The 19,173-nt window shown below is 68.2% G+C and overlaps 1 protein-coding gene across 3 annotated transcripts in view; it reads right to left on the reverse strand.

The window, feature by feature from the left end:
• Positions 1 to 6,541: 6,541 nt before the first annotated feature.
• The window catches only part of KIRREL1 (kirre like nephrin family adhesion molecule 1), a 64,463-nt gene continuing 51,831 nt past the window's right edge, over positions 6,542 to 19,173 (reverse strand). For 2 of the 3 annotated variants that reach the window (XM_072759763.1, XM_072759764.1), the window contains exons 3-15: positions 18,959 to 19,108; positions 16,316 to 16,473; positions 15,648 to 15,798; positions 15,141 to 15,246; positions 14,886 to 15,034; positions 14,614 to 14,741; positions 13,912 to 14,086; positions 13,705 to 13,805; positions 12,575 to 12,773; positions 12,197 to 12,304; positions 11,951 to 12,090; positions 11,267 to 11,344; positions 6,542 to 10,786 (exon numbers count right to left, since the gene is read on the reverse strand). In XM_072759763.1, coding sequence (XP_072615864.1) covers positions 10,313 to 10,786; positions 11,267 to 11,344; positions 11,951 to 12,090; positions 12,197 to 12,304; positions 12,575 to 12,773; positions 13,705 to 13,805; positions 13,912 to 14,086; positions 14,614 to 14,741; positions 14,886 to 15,034; positions 15,141 to 15,246; positions 15,648 to 15,798; positions 16,316 to 16,473; positions 18,959 to 19,108 — 2,117 coding nt within the window. In that variant the 3' untranslated portion in view covers positions 6,542 to 10,312. The remainder of the gene's footprint in view (positions 10,787 to 11,266; positions 11,345 to 11,950; positions 12,091 to 12,196; positions 12,305 to 12,574; positions 12,774 to 13,704; positions 13,806 to 13,911; positions 14,087 to 14,613; positions 14,742 to 14,885; positions 15,035 to 15,140; positions 15,247 to 15,647; positions 15,799 to 16,315; positions 16,474 to 18,958; positions 19,109 to 19,173) is intronic. The other variant, XM_072759765.1, reaches the window with a different exon arrangement.

Raw genomic sequence — 19,173 nt, forward strand, 5'->3', positions numbered from 1 at the left:
CTCCTGCTGTTGATCTGTCTCCTGCGGGTTGCAGTCTTGGTCCTGCTAGAAGGACCACGACGGGGACGGGGGTTCTTGCTTCCCGACCGTGAGGAGTCCAGGCGCTTCAGCAGCTGCCCAAAGGGTATGGACAGGTCTGGGATCCTGACCCAAATGGTCCCCGGGGTCCTCCGGGGCATCTGCGTCCAGCCAGGCTCCCGGCTCCGAGCCCCCTGTGTGCACAGGGACGCGGGGCGATGCTCAAGGGTGAGGGGCCCCTTTCTTCGAGCGCCTACGTGTGCCAAGCCTCGCCCTCCGCGCTGCATCCCCCCAGGACTCGGGGAAGAGGAGCCACCGCGCACACGTTGAAAGACGGAGACACAAAGGCTCACAGAAGAAGCGACCGCGCCCTGCTCCTCGGTGGCCTCACGCTCCCCCCAGGAGCCCCGTCCCAACTCGGGCAGAGCTGGCCTTTGGCGGGACGTGACCAGCTGTGTCCTCAGCTCCACGCTGAGCGGGACGCCTGTCCCACAGGGCTTGCTCGGGACCAGGGGAGCACATGTGGGGAGAGCCAACACCGCCCTGAGCCTGCTGGCCAGACCCTAAAATGTGGCGGCCCACGCCACGAGGGTCAGGGAGCCAGTCGCCTGCATGTGGGGCTGGGGTGGGAGGGACGCGGCCTCCGAAGGCCTCCGTCCCACCCGCAGCTGCGGACGTCAGAGCCCCGCAGGAACACTGTTTGCTTGCTCTCTGGGCATCGCGACCTCTGAGGGCCCGGTGGAGCTCCCGGCCCCGCCCCGGGTGGGCCGGCCAGGATGCAGGCAGGTGGCGGCGGGGCCCTGGGGGGCAGCCCCGGGGGCCCAGGCTCGGAGCGCATACCCGTGTCTGTAGGCGACTGTGATGCACCTTCCTGCGTGGCCGGGGCGGCTGCGGCTCCACCAGGACACGGTGGCCGTCTCAGCCTTCTCCCACTGCGTGTGCTGGGCGGGGTGGTGGGATGGGGGGGCCGGAGGGGGGTCTGGCTGGGGGCCCCGACCCACCCACGTGGGGCTCCGGCGGCGGCTCTCCTCCGGGTCGCGGATGGCGACAGCGGCTCCTATGCAGGCCCAGGCCTGGGTGCTCCGGGGGAGGCCGGGAGACAGACCCTGAGCTTGGCGCCAGACTTGGGGTCTTTGCAGCACCCCAGGGCCCGGGGGCCCCAAAGGCGCCGAGATCGCAGCCGTCCTGGGCTCCCAGGCTCCTCCCCATGCTCCCTGCTCCCACCTCTTTGCCTCTTCCCTTCTCTCTCCCATTAAAACCTTTCCTAGTGCGTGACAGGATTTTTTTTTAACGTTCCCAGGAGAGATACGGCAGACAGTATATATAGCCTCCCAACCTCCTCCTGGTTTTTTTTTTTTTTTTTTTAATTAAAATGGTAGTGATTTCCACTGTAATCTTGAATTTATAATTATTTTATGTTGACCGGCACGGAAGCTAATGAAAATAAATCAAACCTATAAACATATTAAGCTTGTTTTTTGCTGTTTTTTTTTTTTTTTTTTAAGAGAAAACCATTCTGTGCTCCAGCCAAGGGAGGCTACGGGTCCGTTTCCAACCCTCTGGGAGCTGAAAGGGAGCCACACCTCCCTCACGGGCACGAGGGGCCAAGGCGGCCTCCCCGCAGCGCCTGGCTGCCGAGGACACGAGCCACCCGGGTGTTTGTTGGCGGAGCGTGGGGGGCCCCGGCCGCGACCTGCTGTGCCCTGGATCCGCAGAGGAGAGCCGGATGTGGGGGTCAGCCGTCCACGCGCCTCCACGGCAGGAGGGATCCCCGGGTTCCCGTGGGGGCCCTGGGACCCCCGGAACGGAAAGCAGCCTCACGGGTGGGCCCCGGGGAGGCATCGAGCTGCCCAGACGCTGGAAGGGGCATCAGGCCAGGTGGCCCGCAGGTGCTGACAGGCTGGATTCGGGGCCGCCCTTGACAGGGACCACGGAGTGACCCCAGGATGAGGTACCGCATCAGGGTAGCGTCGCAGCAGGAGGTTGGGGGGTGGCTCTGGGGTGAAGGGTGAGGCCCCATGGAAGCCCGGCCCGTGCCCGGTGTCAGCTCCACAGAGGCTCGGGCCTCAGCCTCCAGGTGCCAGTGTTCTGCGTGTGTCCTGGGTTTGCGGCAGATGAAGGGGGGAAGATGCCGGTCCCCACCGCGTCCCCTGGTGCCCGCACCCGGCGCTGGTCCCTGGCCTCGCGGGACGCCAGCGGACACGGTGCCCGGGCGGCTGTCTCCTCCCGGGGGCGGGGGGGACCACCCGGATGCCCGCCGCCTGACCGTGCACGGGGCCGGGGCCAGAGACACAGGTGTCAAACCAGGGTTAGTAACCGGGAGCCTGTCAACGGCCTTCAGGGTGGTTGGGTGAGCACAGCCTGGGGGCTCCTGCGCTGACCGGCCCGGCCCGGCACTTGGGCGCGTCCTCTGCACTTCAGGGGGACATCGGGCGGCTGCTGCTCGCCGGGACCAGCAGGGGAACGAGGAGCTTCCTTCTCCGGGGGCGACGGCTCGCACCCACACGGCCTGGAGCGCAGGCCCCAGGGCACAGCCAGGGGAGCGGGGAGGCCACACGGCCCCGCGGGGGTTGGGGTGCTGGACGTGGGACCCATGCCCGCCTCATTCCCCCGCTTCCATGGATGAGGAAGCAGAGACGCAGGAGGTCCCAGTGACCCTTGCCACGCCAGCCGCCCAGTTGAAGAGCTCCGGGCAGGCCCCTGCACAGAACATTCCAGGCCTCAGGGCAGCCGGGGAGTTGAGTGTGTGGGGTGGGCTTGGCCGAGCCTGAGCCGCGGGAGCTGGGCCCTCCTGCTGCGGGGACAGGATGGCTTCCGGGCCTTTGGGAGGTGAAGGGCAGCCATCCCCTCCGTCTCCTCCGTCTCCTCCGTCCCCTAAGGGGAGACCCGAAGGCCACGTGCTCACTGAGGGGGACCGGCCAAGGAATGCGGTGAGCCCCAGCAGGGTGAGGTGCAGAGCTGCCCCCCAGTGTTGTGCGGCAGGAAGCATGCCTTCCCCCGCAGCCTGCCCCCCACTGTGTCCTCCCCACCGCCTCCCCCCACAGCCTCCCCGCCATGGCCTCCCAACTCACGGCCTCCTCCCCACTGCCCACCACCGGCCGGAGCCAGAGGAGCAGAGCCAGGGAACCGCGAGGCCACAGCAAGGGTTTGCAGGATCCGAGATATTTAACTCGGAAGAGACCCGCCTGGTGCCTCGGAGGAGACATGACATCACGTCACAGCGACAAGTAACGTGGAGGGGGTGGGGGGTGGGGCGGGGGGTCCCCGGCCGGCAGCGCCCTGGGATTACAGCCACTGGGCGGAAACTGCAACTGCAAGGAGGCAGGTTCATGCTCAGTAGAAGCAAGAAACGTCCTCCCCTCGGTCCTGCCAAAACAATGGGAAAGCCTGGTTTTCGTAAAGTGCTGATAATAAATCAGCAATAGGGCACGTTCACATCTATTAGGTTGAACCACGCAGAATTGCTGATGCTCGACCATCTCTGACCTAGAAAAACAGCACTTGCGTGCGTTTCCTCACCTCAGAGCAACCCCAGCCCTCTGCTGGCCTGCAGGCCCCCAAGCCCCGTCCCCACCTCCCGCACCCCGGGGCACCCCCAGGGGGCTCCTCGCGGGGCCGTGGACCCTCACACCTCCGTTCTGCTGCGGGACCTTTGCCACTGCAGGTGCCTCTGCCTAGAACATTCTCTCCGCAAGCTGACCCGGGCTCTTCTCGTCCTGTACACCCCCTCGTCCCGCCCGCCCTGCCCCCCGCCCGCTCGCCCCGCGGTGTCACCCTCCACCCACTGTCCACCATCGTCCCCGGGAGCACCACGGGGGCAGGCGCCCTGTCACCCTGCAAACTCCCCGGGTTTGGAACAGTGCCCGCCCCCCAGTGAACGTCCAGTACATATATTTGGCGAGAATGAAGGACTGATGAGTGTCAACCAGCGACCCGGGGCCTGGAGGGGTCACATGATGTTCCCAGCGGCTCCAAGCACCTGCCTGGAGGGGCCGAGGGAAGCCCCGGGACTCAGATCCCCAAGCACAGACTCTCGAGAAGCCACCCTGCTCTCGGAGACCAAGGGTCTTGATGCACAGACTGTCCCGAGGCCGGATAAATGCTCCTGCTCCGGGTGCGGAGGAGGCGGGGTCCCGCGGGGGCGGCCTCGACTCTCAGGGGTGCAGACCCCAGGGCCAACTATGCCGGGGAAGGCTCTCTGGGGAGCAGAGTGCTGGTCACCTCCAGAAACTCACGACCAGGTACCGGGCCACGGAGTGGGCACGGCGCCGCCTGAGGGGCACTACCGACCGGGGCCTGTTATACGGGAACGAAAAATATGAAATGATCCCTACTTGGCAAATGCGTGAGGGATGTATTTGCCTGGCGACAAATGAGGGAGCAGTGCCAAGGGGCATGCTCGAGGGGCATGGAGCAGGGTGGCTTCTCGAGAGTCTGCCCCTCGAGGGGCATGGAGAGGGCAGGGAGTGGGACAGGGAGAGGGATGGGAGAGGGATGGGAGAGGGATGGGGAGAGGGATGGGTAGAGAGACAGGACAGGGATGGGGAGAAGGATGGGATACGGATGGGGAGAAGGACACAGAGAAGGATGGGAGAGGGACGGGAGAGGGATGGGGATAGGGACGGGAGAGGGACAGGGAGAGGGACAAGAGATCCGCTGGCTCCTGTGTGAGGAGGCACCTGGGGGCAAGTAGTCAGTGCGTAAGGATGGGGGTGAGGAGACGCCCGGCCTCCGCCTCAGGTGCTGGGTCTGCAGACAGCTGGTCTCCCGGGTCAGACGCGGGGGACACAGAGGCCACTGCCCGCCATCGGCTCTCAATGGGGCCGTCAGGACACAGCATGAACGGGGGAGGCGGGGGGGCGGGTGCCACGAGTCGCACCCGAGGACATTGGCGCCCGTGGGCGAGCGCTCGGCAGGTGCTGGGGCTCGGGTGCCTCGCCGCCCTGCGCGCTCACGGCATTTTCCAAGGCTGCACCCGGGCGCTGACCTGCGGGACCCTGCAGGCCCAAGGCACCTGGGGCGGCTGCCGACTGCCCCTATGTCCCCAGGGAAAGGGGCCCCGGGGCACACGCTCAGGACCCCCCTTCCCTGGGCAGGGCCCATCATCATGTGGTGACGGCACCCGCCTGCCGGGCAGAGAGCGCCGGGCGTCAGGGAGCCATGGGTCACCTGTGATCACTGCGCCCTGACCCGCACCACGCGGGGCGGCCTCGTCCTCCAGCCTGGGCGCTGGGTCGGTGGGACCCGCAATGTCCTTCCACGGCCAACGCACGTGGGTCAGTGCAGGGCCCTCGGGGGGAGGACCTGGGTGCCCTGCATCCATGGGGCTGACCGTCCCGTCCCCTCCAGGCTGCCCACCATCCTGTCCCCCCTGCAGCTGCCCACTGTCCTTTTCCCCCTGGGGCTGCCCACTGTCCCCTCCCGTCCATCTGTCTTCCACACATGTGCCGGGGCCGAGGCCACCACACAGGGTCACGGGCCCGAACCTCCGAGGAGAGTCGCAGGTACATCAGGCCCGGGGGAGGGGAGGGCCTCCGGGGGAGTGGCCTTTACAGCTGCGCAGCTTGGTGGTCCCTGCCCGTCTGCAGGCTGGGGGTGGCGGGGCACCGGGTATCCCGCCTGGACGGCACCTGCCCAACGGGCCTCCACGATGAGCGCCTGTTTCTCCTCGTCTTTCCTTCCTCAGGCCGTTCCGCTCGCCTCTGGACCCCAAGTGCAGCAGCCCGCTTCCCCCCCGTGGCCCCCGGCCTCTCATTCCCACCCGCTGCCTCTCCCCACGGCTCCCGCGGCGCCAGCCCTGCCTCAGCAGGGCCTCCGCACGTCACCTCCAACCTGCTTGGAAAGGGTTGCCTCACCTGTGCGTGCGGCTCAGCTGTGCCACCTCCGTCTGTGCGTCCGTGTCCCCGGCACGCGGAGTGGCCGCTGCGGGCCAGTGCTACTTTGCTTGGCTGTCCCACGCGTGATGCAGACCACAAGGCCTCGCGTGTCTCTGGAGATTTATGGCTTTCGAAAGCATCATCTGAACACAGCCTTTTCTCCTGGTGCGCCTCAAACACGCTTGTGCAACGGTCAGAGCGAAATCCTTTCGGAGGCCACCGCACCCTGGGATTTCGGATTTGTCGGCGGAATGGCCGTGCCGTCCACGACACCCGCTCCGTCCCCCGCTCGGGACATCTGCACCTTAATAACTGGAAACGGTCTCGCTCCCCTGCCTCCTGGCTCCTTTGGGATCCGGACTCCAGGCCCCGTCGCCCCCTTTCCTGCCCCAGGAGTGGAAGAGGCAACGGCTTTTCGGGCGTGGGGTTGTGGCGGCTGGAGCCTCCCACTGTTGGCGCCCCGCACCCCTCCACCCCCCGGCCTCAGGGCCCTGCGGCACCGCACCCCAAGTCAGCACCTGGAGGGGACGCGAGCAGACTGTCCCTGCAAGCGCAACCCCAAGGACCAAATCCCCCCAAGTGTGACCCCATCACCCCAGCCTTTAAGTAACCAGAGCTGCCCATGCCTTAAAGGACACAAAACATGGTACTTTTTAAAACATTTATATTTATATATATAAAAAAATTAAATATATATAATATATAGTGTGTTTGAGACTAAAAATATAGTACATAATATTTAAAAAAAAGGAAAATGAAAACAGAGTAGGAAAAGGCGTGAGGGCACACAGACACACGTTGCTAAAAACCTACGATGGTCTGTCCTAACAAAAATAATATTCTTTTCTCTCTTCTCTTAATCGTCATCATGGATCCGTTTATTATTGGGGTTCGGGAGGACAAAACGCAGCCAGAGCCAGGAGTGGAGGCCGTGACCCCAGGCTGGTCGGGGCAGAGAGCGCGGCCCCCCTCCCGGCGAACAGGGTGCCCCCACCCCGGGTCTGGCCGCTACCAGGCGGCGCCCAGGGGGACTGCACGGCCGCTCGGCTGCTCCGTCCCCGGTGGGGGTGTTCCCAGGGGCGGGGGCAGCACCTGACCCCCAGACACAGGTAGAAGGCCGCAGGCCCACCGCCCCGACGAAGGCCAGCGGTCGCGGCGGGCGGGAGGCCAGGGGCAGGGGCAGGAGGCTGGCGGGAATGTGACAGTTCTACGCAAACGGAGCTACTAACATTATTATTATTATTACCGTTATTATTTTTCAGGGCAGGCTTGTACCAGAGCCGCCCATATGGCCTGTGACTGCTGCGCAGCAATGGTTTCTCCAGGGACGGGGCCTGGAGCCCCCTCACAGTGATGCTCGGTGGGCCTGACCCCGCCCTGCCCCCACGCGCACCTGGCCGCGCATCTGGCCCCATGCACCTGGCCGCACACCTGGTCCCACGCACCTGGTCCCGCGCACCTGGCCGCGCACCTGGCCAAGCACCTGGTCCCGCGCACCTGGCTGTGCACCTAGCGGAGGGAGCCCAAGGCGGCACAGGGAAGCCAGGCAAGCAGGTGCCGTGGGGGGAACCAGGGAGGGGGGAGCTAAGTCGAGCTTTGTAGCTTCTTCACAGAAACACGCCTGTCCCAGCACTGTCACCTGGTGCTTGCGGGAGCGTCCCCGGCTCCCCGCCGGCCCCATGCGCCGTGACTTCCTAACGGGAAGGGCCCGTGGAGGAACGCAGCACGGACAGGGCAGCTGTGGGGAGCCAGGGCCGGGCCTGGACATGCAGGGGCAGGGGTCCCCACAGCCCACCTGGCTCCATCCTGAGGAGCACAGGGCCACACAGAGCAGAGGGCACGGGGGCTCTGTCCCGGATGCGCCCCTCAATGTGTGGGGCAAGAGGGGTGCAGGGGGGGCCCTCAGGCGGGTCAAGCTGACCTTCCCTCCCCAGGCAGGGCGCCCCGGCCCTGCGGGCTCCTGCCTGAGCTCACCACCACCCTGGGGCTGGGCCCCCACCAGGGCAGCCCCCGTGGCTCCCCAAGTCACACCTGCCTCTGGGACATTCGGAGTCTGTGTCACAACGCTCCGCCCTCCTGGGTCTCCCAGCTGCACAGAGGGGGCAGCGCGCTCACCTCCCCGTGTGCTGGGGGACTCTGGCTTCTCCGCGCCCAGCGAGGGAGGCTGCGGCCCTTCCCCTCGGTCCAGGCTGCCCGGAGCCGGACACGGGGGGACACAGCCCATGCCCTGGCCTGGCCACACACAGGAGTCAGGCGGGGGCCAGAGGTCACCCCAGGCCCACCTCACCGAGGCCTGGCATGCGGCCCCCAGGACACCCTGCAGGCGCGTGTTCCCCACACGTCCAACCAGACGCCCACAGCCAAAGCGCCCTCCCAGAGGAGCCCCTCCTGCGCCCCCGCCCTGCTGGTGTACTGCCCCCCAATCCCCACCCTGGCGCTGGGCCTCCACCTCCCCAAACGAACAGCACGACCAGGATGGCAGCCCTCCATCAGACCAGGGGGCGGGGAGGGCCTGGGGCGCTGGGGTCCCCCGAGCCGTGCCCAGAGCGGGGAAGGGGCTCCGCTCACAGGCGTCTGGAAACCCACGGTCCCCGAGCCGTCAGCTGAGGTGGCCAGCGGCTAGCGACCCCGGGCGCCTCCATGTCATTGTTTCGGCCAAGTGGGCCCAGCGCTGACACAGAAAGGGAGGAGTCACAACGTGGCCAAACCCCAAGTCCAAATGAACAGTGTCTGGGACGCTCGTGTTTAAAAAAGCCATCGTGGTGTTCAGAGGTGAGCGGGCCGGGCTGCGCGCAGCTTGTTTCTGCGACGACCATCAGGCCAGGCAGGAATCCACCCGCACGGGAACCTGCACCCTTCCCAGGCCTATCCCGGGTTCGCCCAGGGGGACGCTGAGGGAGGGCCAGCTCCCGGGGGAGGGGCGGGCACAGCTGGAGCCCCTGTGGCTGCGGGGGGGGGGGGGTGCACAGGGGCAGCCCACAGGCTGGGCATTAGCCGGTCCGTCCCTCCCAGGGCGGGTGAGGAATGTCACCCCGCAGACCCATCCGCAAGGGTGGCGATGGCCCGTGGCTGATGAGCATGTAAGTTATTAAAGCAAACAGGACTAATGAGTGGTGACCATGAGAGAGGGCACGCGGGTGCCAGGGAGCCCGGGTGGGGGCACAGTTCTCTTTGGTCAGAGGTGGTGGCTGGGAATGGCCGCGTGGAATGTGCGTGTGGGGACAGCATGGGCGTGACTGCCTGCAGTGCCCTCCCGCGCCACCTGCCCGGGGCGGCCCTCCCCTCCCCTCCAGGCCCCTTTCCCACCGACACCTGACGGCGCGTCTGGGGCTGTCGATACCCGTCCCCTGTGGCCCCCCACACCGGGCCCTCGACCGAAGCTGGACACTCAAGGCACTGGAAGTGAAAGGAGAATCTGATTGGTCCAAGAAACAAAAATTAAAAAAAAAAAAAAAAAGACACTCAACAACAAACCCAAAGCTGTCTCCGGACACTGCGGCCCGTGCCCCCGAGTGGCAGCCTCCCTGCCCAGCGGCGGCGGCGGGATGGCGGGTCTGAGGGCCGGGCCCCTCCCCAAGCCTGTCACAGCCTCCGGACAGGTCTTACCACCTGAATGTTTAAAAATGGATTCAAAGTGCTTGGAAATTCAGAGTAAATGGACGGTGCTGGGAATCTGGCGGAGAACGGGTGCCCCCTTTCCCTCCCATTGGGGCTCTGTGCAGGGGGCAGGGGGGACTCCCTACAGCTTTTATTTTGCCTCCCCTAATGAGGTTTTCATTGTTTTTTGTTGTTGTTGTTGTCTTTGAAACCTAGCCTGTGGAATCCCACCCCGACGCCACCCGCCGGCACAGGCCCCAGAGTTGAAGCCGGGATGCGGGCGTCGGGGCGGGAAGGGGTTCGGGCAGAGGGGTCCCGGGGGGAGCTGGCTGTCAGCACCCGGTGCCCCACCCCCCGGCCGCCCCCCATCTAACCGGCTGGTTCTACGTGGACGGGAAAAAAGCAGCTACTGGAGAAATCTGGATCCTCTGCAGGCCGAGGCGCAGGTCTCCCCACGGGCGCGCGGGTGGCAGCTGGAGAGGGCTGGAGGCGAGCTGGGGCGCACCCGCTAACCCGCACCCGCTGACCCGAGGTCCCTGCTGCAGCCCGGGAGGGGACTGAGAGGGCCTGGCCGGGCCACCGCCTTTCCACCCACCTGTGCGCGCGCCCCCCGCGCACTCGGGGCCCCGCGCGCCCCAGCACCTGGCTCCCCGGGGCCGCGCCGGCGCAGGGCGAGGGCACAGGTCGGAGGAGACACGTCCTCCCGAAGAAGAGGGAAGGGCAGGCCCGGGAGGCCGGGGCTTGCGGAGCACCATCCTCGGGACGGGGTGTTTCCGGGAGACCCGCTCCCCGAAGGCCAGGGCTGCCGGCCGGGCGCGCGCCTACACGTGCGTCTGCATGCGCTGCTGGAAGCGCTGCCCGAAGTCCGAGTGCTGCGACGTGTAGGAGAAGCGCGTGGCCGTCGCGTACTTGCCGATGGGGTCGTAGGCCTCGAACGGGGTCCGCTCCAGCCCGGCCGGCGCCTGCGGGTAGCCCAGCCGGTAGCCCGGGAAGCCGGCCGCCGCGGGGAACGGGTGCGGGCCGAACTTGTCGTAGTTCTCGTAGGACAGCGCGCCCGCCCCGTCGGCGCCCGCGGGGTTGGGGGGCCCGGCGGCGGGGGGCTCCGGCCCGAAGTCCGACGCGGGGGCGCGGCTGTAGGAGCTGAGCTGCGCGTAGCCGCTCGAGTGCGACAGGCGGGAGGCGGGGCGCCCGTCGAAGCGCGCGGGGCCCGGGGCGCGGTAGTCGGCGTAGAGCACGGCCCGGGACGCAGGCCGGTCCTCGTGGGCGCGCACGTTGTAGTAGCCGTTGGTGGGGTCCTGCGGGCGAGGCGGGCGCGGTGGAGGCGCGGGAGCCGAGCACCTGCCCCCTGGAGCCCGCGCCCCGCCCCAGGCGCCCCCCACCGTGCACACCTTCCCGTCCCCGGAGCCCGCGCCCCCTCCCCAGGCGCCCCCAATGCGCGCACCTTCACCTCCCTGGAGAGCCACGACCCCTCCCCAGACCCCCACTGCACGCACCTTCACGTCCCCGGAGCCCGCGCCCCCTCCCCAGCCCCCACAATGCGCGAACCTCACCTCCGCAGGCCCCCCCCCATGCGCGCACCTCACCTCCCTGGGGAGCCCGCGCCCCCTCCCCAGCCCCCCAATGCACGAACCTCACCTCCCCAGGCCCCCCCCAGGCCCTCCCAATGCGCGCACCTCACCTCTGGGGAGCCTGCGCCCCCTCCCCAAATCCCCCCCCACTGTGCGCACCTTCACCTCCAGGGAGCCCGCGCCCCCTCCCCCCCTCCGCCCCCGCACCTTCATCTCGTACTCCTCCCGCGTGTCCATGGCGTCGCAGCGCAGGTCCTGCTTCAGGTCCACGTCATCCTTGAAGGACTGCGGAGCCGCAGGGGTGGACGTCAGGGCTGGGGACTCGCCCTGTGCCGCCCAGCCCCGCGCCCTGGGGCCCCTGGCTGTGGGGCGGGGGGGTGGGGGGGTGGGGGGGTGAGGTGGAGTCTGGGGTCACGGGCAGACCGGGTGCTGGGTGCGAGTGCAGCAGAGGCTCTGGGGCCCGTGGGGGCAGAGACCGGAGCTGGTGCCAGCTTTGTGGCTGACCGCACAGTGTGACTCCGGGCGTGTCGCTGCCCCTCCCTGGGACAGCCCCTGTCTGAGCTGCCGGGCAGCTGGACCAGAAAACTTCCGGGCGTTTCCAACTCTGACTGCATGGGAAGGACAGGGCCAAGTGCAGCCTACGGAGGGCACGGCCTGCAGGTCCTCTGCTACTGGGAGACCAGCCAGGGGAGGATGTGTGTGCACATGCATGTGTGCACGAGCGTCTGTGCAGCTGCGTGTACATGTGGAGCACGTGTGAGCACACGTACGTGTGTACATGGGACCAAGGCCGGCCCAGGAAGGGACATGGGGGAGAAGGTCAGTAGAGCCGGCGGGCGGGGGTCCCAAGAGCGGGAAGAGGGGAGTGGGCCAGGAGGCAGGGGCCCTCACCGAGTAGATGGCCTTCATGACCCGAGTGGCAGTGGACACGCTGGCAGTGTCATCCTCCCGGTCGGAATGCATCGTGAGCGGCTCGCGGTTCACGGTTTCCACCTTGATGTCCAGCTTCCGCAGGGTCACGTCCTTGCGGCCTGGACAGGGAGGGGCAGCCTGGACACTCCGCCAACCTCTGTGGCTCACCCCGGGGCGCCTGGGCCTGCCCGCTGGGGGCGCGGGGTGGGCGGGGGCCGTACTCACTGCCTTTGCGGCGGCGGTAGAGGAAGAACACCAGGGCGATGAAGAAGAAGGTGAGCAGGACGCCTGCGCCGATGGTGGCCCCCGCGATGACGCCCACGGGCAGCACTTCTGCAGAGGAAGGGAGGGCTGGGGTGAGGACAGCGGCTCGCGAGGACCCGCAGGCCAGGCCCCACGCGCTCCATTGGCATCGGGGTCGGGGCCCTGCCCCACGCCTGCCCGTGGGCCTGCCGTCCTTCCCCACCCCGTGGCCCCACCGCTCGGGAGCGGGTTTCCCCAGCTGGGCCCCATGCAGGCCCCAGAGAGCTGCTCCCCACGAGGCCTGCCGGGGGAGAGGCCAGGGAGCAGGACCCCAGCTGCCCACACCCCAGCCACGGTCACCTCGCTCTTCCAGCTGGATGATGGCCGTGCCCGGCCCAAAGCTGTTCCAGGCCGTGCAATTGTAGTGGGTCTGAAAGTCGGCCTCCATGACATTGTTGATGGTGAGGGTGGACAGCACCCCGCTGCCCGAGTTGGTCCGCTCCACCGTGTAGCGCTCCAGGGTCCCCACCTCCAGGAAGTTCTCCTTCCATGCCCAGGCCTGGGGGGGGGGGGGGAGGGCAGGGGGTAATAAGGAAGGGCACCCTCAGGGCACCCTCGTCCTGCATGTCCTGCGTGTCCTGCGTGCCCTACATGCGTCCAGCCTTGCAGCAAACTCGTCACAGCTGCTGCCTCCAACCACGGCACGGGGTCTCCAGCGTAAGAGAAACTGGCTCCCGGCATGCCGGGGAGTCGGAAGCGCTCAGACACACCTGGGGACACTCCAGCATGCAGATACCTGGGCCCTAATTCTGAAATATGAGCCTCCAGAGGGGTCCGGGAAGCCCCGTGTTCATAGCAATCCCGTGAAGGCAGATACGGCCAGGCCAATGCACCGACGTCTGGCAGCCCCGATGTCCGGCCCCCGTGTGGCCCCCCGTCCTCGCCTACAGCATGACAGGCCCAGGCTCCGGGTCTGTGGTCTGAGAGGCTCACTGACCGTGGCGCAGTCCCAGCCTCCCCCTCGGCCAACCCAGGTGGGGGCCATCCAGGCTCCCCCACCCCACGCAGCGGCGGCCCCTCCCCCAGGGCCCCTCCAGTGCAGCCGAGGGGTGAGGGGCGGTGGCCAAGAGCTGGCTCCCTTCCAGGATGGATCTTCCTAACTCCACGGAGAAGGCCCCGGGGAGCCGTGCGCCGCGCGGCCGTGGTAATGAAGTGTCCCCGGGCAGCCGCGGAGTTAGCCGAACGGCCGTTAACTGTGATGAGGGCCTCGACGGCTAATGGTCACGGGAGGACTTAATGGCGCGTGGTGTGGGGATGAGGGGGCGGGGGGAGGCAGGAGGGGCAGGTGGCCGGTGCCGGCCTCCTGCACCTGTTGCTGCAAACGCCCGCACACCCTCTGCCAGGGAGCCTGCCCCGGCTGCTGAGGACCCAACGGGGCTGGGGAGTGCTCATAGCGGCTCAGGGTCACGATCGGGGCGGGGGGAACTCACGATGCGGTCGGGGGGCGGAGTGCTCCCGATGAAGCACTCCACCTTGCCGCCGTCGCCCCTGACAGCGTACTGCACCGCCTCGCTGGAGATGATGGGCGGCCCTGCGAGCAAGAGGACCCGGTCAGGGCCGGGTGTGCCGGTGCCGGGGCGGGGGGCGGGGGGCAGGGGGCAGGGGGCGGGGGGCGGGCCACCCCGCAGGCCGCTCACCGTTCACGTAGAGGGGCACCTCCCTCTCGGCCACGCCGATCCGAGGCACGATGGCGCGGCAGGTGTAGGTGCCGGCATCGGCCTGGGTCACAGACTTCAACAGCAGCTGGTTGCTGTTACTCAGGACCTGGGCAGAGAGAGCAGCCTCGGGTGGGGAGCCAGGAGGCCTGGGCCCCTGGGTGCGAGGGGGGCCCCGCATTGGACGCAGTGGAGAGAAAGCAGGAAGGGCCACAAGTGAATTCCCGGAAGGGCAAAGGGCGCATCCCCCGACCCCAACGGAGCCGCCGACGCCCGCCATCTCAGGGGCCTGGGCTGATGGGGGCACAGCGGCCGGTGGCTCGGTGATTCCCCTGAGGACGCGGCCTCCCTGACGCCCCTTCTTAGGGCTTTCCCTGCCAAACAGGGTAGGCGGCTTCCCCCCGAAATCCCTCTCCCCACGGCTCTGGCCCGTGCAGTCCGTGCTTCCCGCCCTCCGGAGTGGACTCATTCACCCCGTCCGCGGAAGCCCCTCCGCCGCCCCCCGCCGCCACGGAACCGTCCAGCTGCGCTGCCAGGAGAAGCGGGTCTCGATGGCGAGCACCGGCTTCCACGTCCCAGGGCCCTCGACACGCCTGGCTGTGGCCTGTCCCCACCATACCCCGCCGTCCCACCTGCGACCGACTCCTTGCTCCGGGTGCCCAGGTCGGGCAGCAAGCGTCTTACCATGTTTGAATCCTTTTTGGTCCAGGTGAGGGTGAGGGGGGGATTGCCCACCCAGACACAAGTGAGCGTCACGTCAGAGCCGATGTCCGTGGTCGTGGGCTTGGGGTCCACGACGATCCGGGGGGCAACTGCACAGAGAGGAGCCCGGGCGAGGGTCTCAGCATCGTCGGGGGCCCGTGGGCGCCGTCCTCTGCCCCTCTGCTGCCCCGGCCCCCGGCCCCACGGCGCCCTTGGCCCCCCCGGAGCCTGCCGAGGCCCCCACGGCCACTCACAGTGCACGTTCACCAAGGTGCTGACGTTGGTGCTGCCCACTTTGTTGTGGACCTCACAGGACACCGGCTCCGTGAAGAAGGAATAGTCCACGTTGGTCTCGTAGCGACTCTCGTGGGCGTCCTCAATCACGAATCCGCCCTTGGCCCACCTGGGGGGAGGGCAACACAGCGTGGAGCTCAGGGCTGGGCCCCCCCGGCTCCCCCCAGCCCCAGCCCAGGCCCCGGGAGCTCCCGCCCCCCCCACCCGCCGTGCACCTGTAGCCCAGGATCTCGGGGTTGGCCGTGGCCTGGCACGTGAAGACGACACGCTCGCCCTCCTGCACCGTCTGTGGCTCAATGGACAGGGTCACCGTGGGAGGGTCTGCAAACAGAACACGGAGGATCTTTCCTTCTCTTCCCAACACATGGCCCGGGCATCCCCACTGGGCGGAGAGCCGGGAACCGGACCCTGTAGCGTTCTAGCTCCGAGGAAGCGCCTTTCCCACGCGACCCCGCAGGGTCCCAGCAACACCTCGCCCCCGCACGTGGGTTAAGGAAACCACCATGATGACGTGCGCTCACATTTTGCCCCCAGATTGCTTTTAGTTTGGAGTCTCAGGGAAGACCCTGCAGGCCTGGGTTTTAAGCCTCTTCAGGTTTACAGAATTGGAAACTAAGGCTCAGAGAGACTAGGTCACAGCCTGGGTCACGGGCTGGGCTGCATGCGGTGCGGGCCAGGTCCCGGGGCCCCCTGGGTGCTCCCCGCCCAGGATGCCCGCTCACGGTGCACGTCCAGCTCGATGGAGGTCTCCTTGCCGGTCGGGACGGCCTCGTTCACACTGCGGCAGGTGAACACGCGCCCGATGTCCAGGTCTGTGGGGTTAATGAGCAGCTGGCTGACGGTGGTCTCTCTCTTGCCATCCTTCAGCAGTTCCTGGGGACACGGGGGGGGCACAGGGTCAGGCCACAGGCCGCCTAGGCTGCCATCAGGACGGCCGGGCCGTGAGCTTCAACGGGGGTGCAGCCCGCCTGCCCCTGCCCCCCCCCCACCCCCGGGCCCGGCTCTGCTCTGCTCCTTGCTCGTCAGCGTCCAGAGAAACTGGGCAAAAAGCGCAGCGGGTTCCGTGCACCATCCTCCCGGACCCCGCAGAGTCCCAAGTGCAAGGCTGCAAGGTGTCCGCGCCGGGCGGCTGACCGCGGCCTCCGTGCCCCGCCACCCCAGGGCCTACGCCGTGTGTCCGGCGGCCCCCGCGGCTCTTCCACGTGCACCTGCCCCCTCTGCAAAGCCTTGGCGGCCACCCCGGCCCTCAGGACCTCCCAGCGCACGCGTCCGTCCATCCTGCCCGGCTCTGGCCCGTGTGTCCCTCCTTGTGCGCGGGAAGGAGCGCCCACCTCCCGACACCCCTTGGGTGGAGGGGCCGAGGGCCTGGGGGGCAGGCAGCAGGCCTCACCGTGCTGGCCACGGCGCCCTCCTGCTGTGTCCCGTCCCGGAACCAGATGATGGTGGCGGCCGGCTTGGCGTTGAAGGCTCGGCAGGTGAGGTTGTGCGGGGTGCCAGCCTGCAGCAGGAGCACGGGGCCGCCGTCGATCCTGGTGTCCTCGGGGGGGACTGCGGGGCGAGCAGAGCCAAGTTGGGGTGTGGCCGACAGAGCCCCCGCCCGGTGCCGTCCCTGCCTCTGCAGCCAGCCCCTGGCGGGGGCCGGCTCCCCTCACTCACAATCACTGTACCGCTCGTTCCCAGGGGCTTCGGGCCAGGCCACCAGCACGGACCCCTTGCGCCCCCCGCCCTTGTCCGTGCACAGCCCGCACGGTGCACAGGGGGCTTGGTCTCAACCCGGGGAAGCGGAGGAGCGTCCTCCTGCGTCCCACCCCGTGGGCCCTGTCCTTGGGCTGGCCCTGAGCCACCTGCAGGCTGGCGCCTGGTGCACTGCTGGCATCCCCCACCCCCCACCCAGCGACACAGCCATCCCCACCGGCGGGTGATTTCCTGCAGCGGAGTGAGAGCGGGCCAGCGCCCTGCCAGACACCTGTGAGGCCACCGAGCACCCCCCTCATGGTCCAGGCTCCCCAGCCTCCCCGCACTGGCTCACCTGAACCTCTGTTGTCCCCTGCCGTCCCCCCACCTGCTGCAGGGGCCGTCCCACCACAGCCACCTGTCAGCGGTTCCCAGGCGGGTGTTCTGAGCACCTCACCTACCTTGTGTTGGGGGCACAAGGTGACTGTGCAGCCCCCGCCCCGCCAGGGCTGCTGTCCCCAGGCGCCTACCGACGGTGCACAGTAGGCCCCGGCTGACCGCAGGAGGGACTGGCTGGCTCAGATTTCCGATGCCAAGAAACAGGAGGCCCCCCTGCCCTATCCCCACAGGCCCCTGAAGCCCGGGCGATCGGATTACAGGCTCCTTGGAGGTAGGGCCGCTCCTTGCCCTGAAAGCCCGGCTGCCAGGGCGGGCGGCAGCCGGTCCCCGGGGATCCCAGCCCACCCAACCAATGAGCGAGGGGCGGAACACACACAGGCAGGGCTTCGGGGATAATCTCCGGGTGCGCCCAGTGTTGGCCGGGCCTGGAGGGGCTCCGTGGGACGCGCTTCGGGAGCCGGGAGGCCCCTGCAGGCCGGCGGGGGCGGGGCTCCCGGGTAGGAGCCCTGGAAGGGGCCCACCTGCGCCCCCCTGCGCCCACCTGGGCCCACCTGCGCCACCCTGCACTCGGGCCCGCAGGAGCGGCTCTCCACGCAGGCTGCCCTGGCCTCAAGCCTGGCCCGTCTCCGCACCTGTCAGGGGACCTGGGGAGGCCCTGGGGTCCGGGCACAGCCGTGCCCAGCCTGGGGGCTCTGGGGAGGTGGGGGTGGTGCTGGCCCGACCGTGTCCCACGTGCCCGGGCTGCCTGTGCGGCTCGCACGAGCCCGACTGTGCGCCGAGGCCCGGGCTCCTCCTCCCGGGAGCACCTGGTCCCAGGCCAGCGGGTGCACGCACGGAGACGGCGTGGGGAGGCCGGAGTGGACACAGACCCCACGCGGGGTCCACCCGGCCCGGTCCTGAGCCATCTGCCTCTCCGAGTCTGCGCAAAGGAAAACGGGGCCGCTAAAGCGCCTGCCCCGCCGCCAGCTAGAGGCACGCGTGCACGGGGATGCCGGTTCGCAAACACATTTTTATGATTTGTGACAAACGTGCGTGTTAACATGGACACGCATCCGCGGCCTCCATTGTCCTGTTTGTAAAATTTTAAAAAGTAACAGGAACCCTCCCCCAGGGGCGGTGCCGTGAGGTCAAATAGGGAGCACTGACGCGACACACAGGGCCGGTGCCCGCGGGGGCTGAGCGAGGTGCCCGAGGGCTGCGCGTGGGCTCCGTCCAGCCTCTGTGGCTACACCACAGGCCCCACGTGGGGTCACCAGGCCACCTGGGGACACCCCAGGGTCGTGACCTCTGCAGGGCCCAGCTCTCCGGACCCCGACACAGGACCACGTCCTGTGGCCCTCTCTCCGCCCCCGCCCACCCGTCAGCCTGTCCCCCTCCCACCCTTCCAGGGGCTCATCCCGGGTCACAGATTCCAGGCGACCGGAGGGAAGAGAGGGAGCAGGACAGAAAGGAATGGGGCAGCCGGAGGACAAAGGGGGCGTCGTGGGCAGAAACAAGCCCTGTAGAGGCGGGTGCCAGGGGGCGTGTCATGGCCACCCCCCACTATGCCACTGGCCAGGGTCCCCCCAGGAGGGACATCTGTTCAGGCAGTAGGACCCCAGCTCTCAGCCCCCGGCTCACCCCCAGGGGAATCTCAGGGCCGGGGAGGGGGGTCAGGGGCCTGGGGACCTGGTGAGGGGGGCAAACAGCCCCGGGTCAGTTACTGGGCTGGACTGGGGGGCCCGGAGCAACCCCGGGGCAGCAAGGCCGGGCCCCGGGGAGCCACGTGTCCCGCGGGTGGAGCCCAGCCCAGCCGGCCAAGGCCACCTCACGCACCCACCCGGGGCCCAGGCGCCCGCCCCGCTCCCTCCTACTGGACGTGGCGCTGGGGGGGTTTAGGGACGGCTGGGGGCTCCGGGGGCAGCGCGAGGCCAGGAGGAGGCCGGGGCGGGGTCAGGGCCGGTGGGGGCTGGGGCCTTACTCAGCACGGTGAGCTTGGCCCGCCGCGAGCGCAGGGCGGCCTCCGTTGCCTGGCACTCGTAGGACGCGTCGTCGGACAGCTCGGCGTCCGTGATCTCCAGGTTGTACTGGCCGGCGTCTGCGGAGCCCACGACCCGGTACCGCGGCCACGCTGCGGGGACACGGCGGGGAGGTGAGCCCCTCACTTCCCGTCCCCACTTCCTGTCCCGGCCCGTG

Source organism: Vulpes vulpes, chromosome 5 (genome assembly GCF_048418805.1).
Source record: "Vulpes vulpes isolate BD-2025 chromosome 5, VulVul3, whole genome shotgun sequence".
Taxonomy (NCBI): domain Eukaryota; kingdom Metazoa; phylum Chordata; class Mammalia; order Carnivora; family Canidae; genus Vulpes; species Vulpes vulpes.